Below are 8385 nucleotides of genomic sequence, written 5' to 3'. Positions count from 1 at the left end.
ACAAGGGTGTAACTTTGGTTTGAGAAGTGGGGGGGGACACAAAATGGGGGCAATGTTTTCGATTTGAATCCCATTTCCTGCATTTACATACATTTAGGGACTATGGTGATACAAAATCCAGGAAATAATTAAGTTGATTATAATGATAAATTCTGCCAAAAAGAATAGCAGGAAAATGCTGACAGAAAATGCGCAGTTTAAAGTGGACTCATTTTCATGGTACACAGAATGTTCTACATCAGTGGTTCCCAAACCTTTCAGAGTGGAGTACCCCTCAAGGCATTTACCATCCTTCTGCGTACCCCCTCTCTTCCACTTAGACTGCACCTTTTCCATTAAAGGACAATATTTGCCCCCAAAAATGGACTTTCCAGTGCATTTTTTATCTTGACTTTATAAATACAATATTAATAATGTTTTAAATAAAAATGCAATGATGATAAAGTGAAAAGTGATTCTTTTAAATACTAAAAGCGCCAGTAGGTGGCGGTAAGTCACTGTCTTAATGCGTGAGTCATTCGTTCATTCAGGAACGAAGCAAGTGGCTGTATTTATGAATGAATCACTGAATCAATGACTTTCACGGACGATTCGTTCACGTAACACGCAAAACTCAGCATTTTGTTCGCGTACCCCCTCTGTCGCCTCACGTACCTCAGTTTGGGAACCACTGTTCTACATTAAATATTTAGCTAACAACAGTCTGAAGTTACCTAGCAACAGTGTATGTTAACGTTAGCTCAGTCAACATTAGCCTAACATTAACAGGTGTAGGCAGACAATGTGATTATCCTGACCTGAGCTAAATTACTGAATCAACCAACTCACATCTCCTTTCTTTCTTTTCATCCATGATGACATTAAAGTCATCTGTTGCGTCTTCTGGCGTTTCATCGCTGACTGTACCGCAATCGCGATACCTGCTCATTAGAACTTTCAGTGAGCTATTTTTAGAGTGTGTTTTAGAGCGCGTCGGTGTCCGCTCCTCCGTGGCGATGACGGCGTGCGGTTAAAAAAATCATAACAGACGAATTTGGAATGGACACAAACGGAATTTTGAAAAGTGGGGTTCCACTGGGGACAGGGGGGACCCGTTTGTGTCCCCCCCCACACTTCAAATTCGTCTGTTATGATTTATATATAGAGCTAACTGTGCAGGCAGTGGCCCTCCAGAAGAAGGATTAGACACCCCTAATGTAAGTGATGTGTACAGTATAAGTTTTTGTCTGCACATGTGTGGACTTGTGGACACGTGAGCGTTACATAGAGAGGAACAACCTTGTAGAGGGAGGGGACATCTTTATTCATTGATCAGTAAAACAATTTGCTCAATGAATGAGCAACGTCCTCTACAATAAACATCAGCATCATCATCCAAAGTCTACAATAGCAATTTAGCAGCAACATGTTAACATGGGGGAAACAGAGTGGTAACAAAGTAGTATCATTTAGAAAAAAAGTCACAGTTTTTCTTTCTATCTGTATCATTAAAAAGGATTTGCAAGGAGGATATTTTAAAAAGAGGTTTATTGACAGCTATGCACGCTACTGTTATTTCTTTCTTCTTTTTTTTTTTAACTATGGCATGTGCTCTATACAGAATACATGGGGAAATTTTAACTATACATTTAAACTCTAATATAAAGCACATCTGTGTCACCATACAAATTTTTAGGAGATTCGACAAAAATATACAATGTTTTCACTTCACATTTGAAGATTTATAACCCCATTAAGTTTTTTTTTTTTTTTCTTCTCTTGTTTTTCTTTTTTTTTTTTATGGTAAATACAACAGTCCCATTGGTCAAACCAACCAAATGAAGGAGACACAACGTTAGTTACTCTACTCAGTAAGCTATGAGTGATTTAAATTGGTAAAAGGACGAATATAAATTAATATATATTAAGAAATTCCAACTGTAACTCCAGGGAAATGAAGGACTATACCGAGTATAAGTATGTGACAGTATTTTTGATACAATAAATACACATGGTTTATAATGTGAATCGGAAGAGTGTGTGTGTGTGTGCGCGCGCATGCTGGAAGAGATCATGTGTGTACACTTAGTGGCTAAGTTGTGTTTGTGTGTGTGAATGAATAGGAGCAGCTATGATAGTGTGTGTTTGTGTTGTACACTGTAAAGAAGCAGGAGGGGAGACCTCCACTATCAGCGAATCCGCTCGTAGTCTCCATAGAGATACTATATCTCACCTTCACAAAGTCCAGGTGAAATGAGTTACGGCAGTCCAGAAAACCACATAAAAGAATGGCACAAAGACAGACACAAAAAAGTGAAATGTGTCAACATGGTGTCTTTGCTTTCCATTCTGGTCTGAGGTGATTTTGCCAAGGAAAAAAAGTAATCAAAAATGTCACAGTACCTAAAATGATGGCAAAAAAAAAAAAAAAAATCTAAAATCTATTTTTTGTCTTTTTTTCTCCGCTTCATAATAAAAAATAGGTTTGTTCTTTATCTTACAGTAATCCATTATCTCCTTTGAAGGAAAAAACATTAGTCCAACACTGACAAAAAAGGTCAAACAAAACAGGGTGACTTCAAAAGAGGGGGGTGTGAGGATGTATTTCTTCTTTTTCGTTTTTAGGATGGACATTTTGTGCAGCCACACTTGACAACCTTTTCCACCTCCTGTACAAAAGAGGATCCGTCTGTGCATTGGAAGGTGTATTTCCTTCGTTTGCTGCGGAGGGGGGCGCAGCAGGAGGTCCCGTCCCCGCAGCTGCCCCGACACTCTAAACGGGAGACCTTCTCTGTGCTTTGGCACGCTGCGTAGCCCTGCTGCGTCTGATAGTGATCTCGGACCCGTTCCCCCCGACACGCCATCTCTACAAAGAGAACAAAAAATCACTATATAGAGCACTGCAGTATGTTGCATATATAGCATGTTACATTTAGCATATCAATCATGATCTTTTTCCATTATATTTTTACTGTGAAGTTGAAAGGTGACTCCTAAGAAAATACAAAGAGTGAAAGCAGGAAAAAAGGAGTGAAGGAGGGAGGAGGAAGGAGTGAAGATGGCTGTGGGGGCTGCAGAGTTTTATTAGTGATTAAAGGAGGGAAGACATTTATAGGAATAGTTCACCCAAAAATGAACATTTCTTTGAAGTTTACTCACCCTCAGGTTATCCAACATGTAGATGAGTTTGTTTCTTCATGGAAACATATTTGGAGAAATGTAGCATTACATCAATTGCTCACCAATGGATCATATGCAGTGAATGGGTGCCGTCAGTTCAAACAGCTGATAAAAACATCACAATAACCCACAAGTAATTGACATGAACCCAGTACATCAATTATCTTGTGCACGTTTGTAAGAAACAAATTCATCAGGGCATTTTAACTTTAACCCGTTTATAATGGAGTCCATAATAAATCCATAATAACGTTTCCTCGGTGGAAAAAATCCATCCCCTCTCTTAATCTCACATCAAAATAAACCATAAACCACATTTGTTTAGAACTGTTTTGGACTGGTTTCACTTGTAAACAGAGCTTGATCTGTCCATACTTCTTTCTTTATTCAGACAAGATGACTTTTTCACTGAAGAAAGCAATATTATGGATAGGGGACTCATATTTTACCTGGAAGCAAGCAACGGCTCAAAGTTTAAAACATCTTAATGATAGATTTGTTTATTAAAAACATGCAGCTTTTGACTTCACAAGATGCTAATATATAGACTAGTGTTGTGTGGATTACTTGTGAATTATTGTGAAGTTTTATCGGCTGTTTGGACTCTCATTCTGACGGCACCCATTCACTGTAGAGGATCCATTGGTGAGCAAAAATGCTAAATTTCTACAAATCTGTTCCAATGACGAAACAAATTCATCTACATCTTGGATGGCCTGAGGGTGAGTACATTTTCAGCAATTTTTCATTATTGGGTGAACTATTCCTTAAAGATAAACACAGACACACACACAACATGCATCCCTCACCTGGCGGACCTGAGTGGGGTCCATACCGCTTTCAGTAGCAGCTTGAAGGTTACAGGAAGGTTAAAAATGAATGTTAGTAAAATAGCAATAATAATAGCGCAAGATTAGCTTCTTACAGGGTTAGCACTTCAACATCAACAGCAAGCTACACAGAAGTTTAAAACATTTTTGACACATGCAAGCACAAGTTACAGTAGAGGTGAGTAAATAAGTATTGACCTTGCATAAAACATGAATCACCACCAAATAAAAATTAGAAGGTTATCAGTCTGTTTCTTGAAATTGTGAGAGAATGTAGCTTAAATGCCTTGTAAGTGGGCGTTTAATATGTTCTTTTCTGAGGTTGATTTTGATTTAAAAATACAATTTAAATCAAGGTAGGGGTACATTTAGGGTTCAAGGTACAGATATTACAATTCTGGATATGACATTAAACCTACAATTATACATTATTATCAGCCAATAATAATGTTATGTCCCATAACCGATAAATCACCAGTATTTAAATTCTACACTATGTTGTCCATACAAATTAAAAATAAAACACTAAAAACTAAAACCTGCATTTAAGCATCACAACATCAAAATGTACAACATGAAACTGTGCATGCATTTGAGATTTGGCTAAAGATTACATTTAAAAATGTTATTACATTACGGCAAGGTAATCTAAAAATAAAAATGGAGGAAATGAGCAGTTAAATATCCAATATCGAACGATGGAATGGAAATGAAACAATGGAAAAAAAATATGGTACCAATATATTGTGCATCCCTAGGTAACATTTCTGTTGGTTGATTTAAATGTTCATGGAACATTTAGAGATTTTGTTTGAATTTATTTATTTATTAGTCTTGTCTGTATTGAAGAAAATAACTCCCTTCCAGTGTTAATTAGTGGACATTTCACTTGGAAATGGCAATGATATGTATTCTGCAAAAATGCATGTGTAGTCAGATTTTTTCTGATGAGATCAGGTTTTATATAAAGGGTGGAAGCACCGCGCCGTACCTCTATCGCAGCTTGGCCCTGTGTAGCCGCTGTTGCACTCACAGTAGGCCTTCCCCAGCCCAGACACACGACAGCGCCCGTGTTTACACGCTATGTACTGACAGGGACTCAGCTGCTCCTCTTCATCGCATAATACACCTGCAAAGCCTGGATGACAGCGACAGCTGTACGAGTATGAGTTAATGGGCAGACAGGAGCCATGGATACACCTGAGAGACAGACAGACACATAAAAAACGCGTTTATGAGGTGATCATTCTTATATAATGAAACCAATGTGTGCACTTTTGAGTCTCTTACTTGTTCCCGTCACATGGGTTGTTGATCTGCTGGTCACAAAGCGGGCCGGTCCATCCTGCCTCACACTCACAGCTGAAGGAGGACTGTCCAGTAGCATGGCACTGCCCATGAGCACACACACTCCGCTGGCAGGGCTGGCAGCCGGGCACCACCCCCTCCTGCAGCAGGAACTGGGTGAGGTCCTGGAGCTGGTCGTTAATGTAGAGGTTTCGGATACAGCCGTGGAAACTCGAGCCGTTCCTCCCGGAGGAACGCAACGAGGCCAGTCCAGACTGTTGAGGAATTCCTGAAGAGACAGTGGTTTATTATATTGACATTATACGCAATGACCATTTTTTTTTTAATTGGCAGGTGCATTTGACATACCACCGAGATAAAGTGGAGCAGGGCTGGGTACTGGGCTGGGGCTGCTGGCAGTGTTGATGGATTTGGGGCTTCCTCCATCAATGGAGAGAGACAGAGACTGATCCTTTGCCACCAGCTCCACTACATGAAAACTGCCATCATTTATAGTCTCAACACTAGAGAGAGAGCAGAAGTGAACAGTGAGGATAATACCTGCAGACAGTGTTTTAGTTCAGCTATCGGCCGTCATAAACAAGAGAAAGGCTTTAAATTGATTAGACATCAAAGGAATAAAGGCAAGGATTTTCATCATTACTATTGAAAAACAAGCAAAAAAGCTTTTTATAGGAGGTCTGTGACCCTAACCCCAACCCTTTGCCAATAATTTTTGATCTAAAACTAATTTCTGTGAAAAATTAACCAACAAAAACACTAACCAAAGCTAAAGTTCAGCTTAATGTTGCATTCTTGCTCCCACATTAAAATATATAAAGTCAAATTAAAAGGTAACATTTTAGTATAGGGACCAATTCTCACTATTAACTAGTTGCTTATTATAATGCCTATTACTAACATATTGGCTGTTTATTAGTACTTCTAAAGAACATATTCTACATGACCATATTCTACATCCCTAATCCTACCCAATACCTAACAACTACCTTAGTAACTACTAATAAGCAGCAAATTAGGAGTTTATTGAGGCAAAAGTCATAGTTAATGGTTTGTTAATAGCGGGAATTGGACCTTAAAATAAAGTGTGACCAATTAAAATGTAATGTATGTCACTTGGTAAATAAATTATTATTTCAGTGGCCTTGAAATATATGCAGTAACTGTATGTAAATACAATAATATGGAAATGTGCAAGTTACTACTACAAAGGTTTGAGTTATGCTCACCAAGGATGCATTTATTTTATATAAAAAAAGTAAGTGAAATATTATTATTATTGAATTATTCTTATTATAAGTTAAAACAAGTGTTTTAATATATATTTTAAATATATTTAAATATATAAATATATTTTACAATATATTAGAAAAAAATATATTTTTCTTCAAAAGAACTGCTAATTTTGAACACAGAAAAAGTTACATAGTGCTGCTTTAATATTGTAACATTACATATGTCTATCACTTTTTATTAATTAAATGAATCCTTGCTGAATAAAATAATTAATTACCTTTTAAAATATCTTACTCAACTTTTAAACGTTAGTGTGGGTATATAAAGTCTGTAAATATAATTTACTATATTGAAAAAAAGCAAAGAAAAAGAAAACAATGTTATGTCCTGATTTAGATATAGCTTATTGTAAAATGGAAAGTTCCAACTCTAAATTGCGATTGGATAAGCCGTTTTAGTGCTGTAAAAGTGTTGTAAAATGAAACCAGTATAAGCGTGTGTGCACCTGTAGATGGCAGATGGGGGGTAGGATCCCGAGTCATAACTGACTCTCAGTCGGCCTCTGTAGAGCTCCACCGCAATGTGTTCATTATCGCCTTTATACAGCAGCACTCCATTATCCTCATCTGTGGCAATCTAGGACATGCACACAGAACACATGAGTATGCTTAAATGCATAACTGATGAAGAATTAGCTTGATCTCTCTCTGACTCTCACTCTTACTCTAGTGATGTACCTGTAGTGATATATTGGCCTGTTCTGTAATGAGGTTGGAGGGGATCTGCAAGAACGATTCTCTGTTGATGAAGTTGACACTGACCAGCTTCTCACAGTGCACGCCTTCATAACCATGGAGACACTGACACACAGGATCCGTGTCCTTGACAACACACTGTGCACCGTTGGCACAGTCATAGTGGTCACATGGACTTGTTCTCGGCAGGACCATTGGAGGGGAGAACTCACAGAACAACCCACTGCACACACACACACACACACACACACACACAGTGAGATACGTATATCACATGTTGAACTCCGATGATCTTTTATTGATGAATGTAGTGTGTTTTAGTATTTCTGCTCACCTGTACCCTTCTGGACACACACACGTGTAGCCATTCACAGCATCAGTACACTGAGCCCCGTTTTTACACTTGTTATCTTCACAATCATCAAAATCCACCTCACAGTGTTCCCCGGTATAACCTGGAGTACACTCACACCTGCACAAACACACACACACACACACACACACACACACACACACACAAAATCATCACATTTAACATTTAAAACTCACATTGTCATATTTAACACTGATAAATATCAGAAAGATTCCATGAAATAGCTTGACAAGCACAGTTCTCGTTCTCTCTCTACTGACACATTTCATATTGAAACATTTTTATTACTAGAAAATTTTTCAACAGCTAATAGCTATTTAAGTCACAGACATGAATCATAATTTAATACTGGGGTACAGGGACCCCCAGGGGGCCCAAAGAAGGTTCAAGTCAGGTCTACAGAAAAATGTATTGAAAAAGTGTATAAAAAAGGAAAAATGTTCACTTTTGCATGATTTGACTTTCATTGTGCATTTCATATTTTAACAAGAAGAGAAAAGATTTCTCTCCCTCTGCAACTTTTAAGAACAGTTTGTGCTTTTGTTGTTTCTTTTTGGGAGGTTACTTCATATCACTTTTACCTTTGGGGTGTACAGCATAATTTGTTGAACAATATTTATTGTAGAAAAAATATTATATTATAAATATATATTATATTATAAATAGTGCAAAGATAATATAAAAACCAAATAAATAAATATATATATATATATATATATGTATG

At 37.5% G+C, this 8385-nt stretch overlaps 1 protein-coding gene across 9 annotated transcripts in view; it reads right to left on the bottom strand.

The window, feature by feature from the left end:
- Nucleotides 1-1286: 1286 nt before the first annotated feature.
- Nucleotides 1287-8385, bottom strand: part of slit2 (slit homolog 2 (Drosophila)) — a 94536-nt gene continuing 87437 nt past the window's right edge. For 8 of the 9 annotated variants that reach the window (XM_016559853.1, XM_016559857.1, XM_016559858.1 and 5 more), the window contains 7 exons: nt 7623-7760; nt 7271-7511; nt 7039-7169; nt 5646-5800; nt 5280-5565; nt 4981-5189; nt 1287-2845 (listed from right to left, as the gene is read on the bottom strand). In XM_016559853.1, coding sequence (XP_016415339.1) covers nt 2601-2845; nt 4981-5189; nt 5280-5565; nt 5646-5800; nt 7039-7169; nt 7271-7511; nt 7623-7760 — 1405 coding nt within the window. In that variant the 3' untranslated portion in view covers nt 1287-2600. Of the gene's footprint in view, nt 2846-3968; nt 4010-4980; nt 5190-5279; nt 5566-5645; nt 5801-7038; nt 7170-7270; nt 7512-7622; nt 7761-8385 lie in introns of all 9 variants that reach the window. The other variant, XM_016559862.1, reaches the window with a different exon arrangement.

Source organism: Sinocyclocheilus rhinocerous, unplaced genomic scaffold (assembly GCF_001515625.1).
Source record: "Sinocyclocheilus rhinocerous isolate Xijiao unplaced genomic scaffold, SAMN03320098_v1.1 scaffold1129, whole genome shotgun sequence".
NCBI lineage: Eukaryota > Metazoa > Chordata > Actinopteri > Cypriniformes > Cyprinidae > Sinocyclocheilus > Sinocyclocheilus rhinocerous.
Note: the sequence above shows the minus strand (reverse complement) of the source record. Positions and strands in the feature narration are given on the sequence as shown.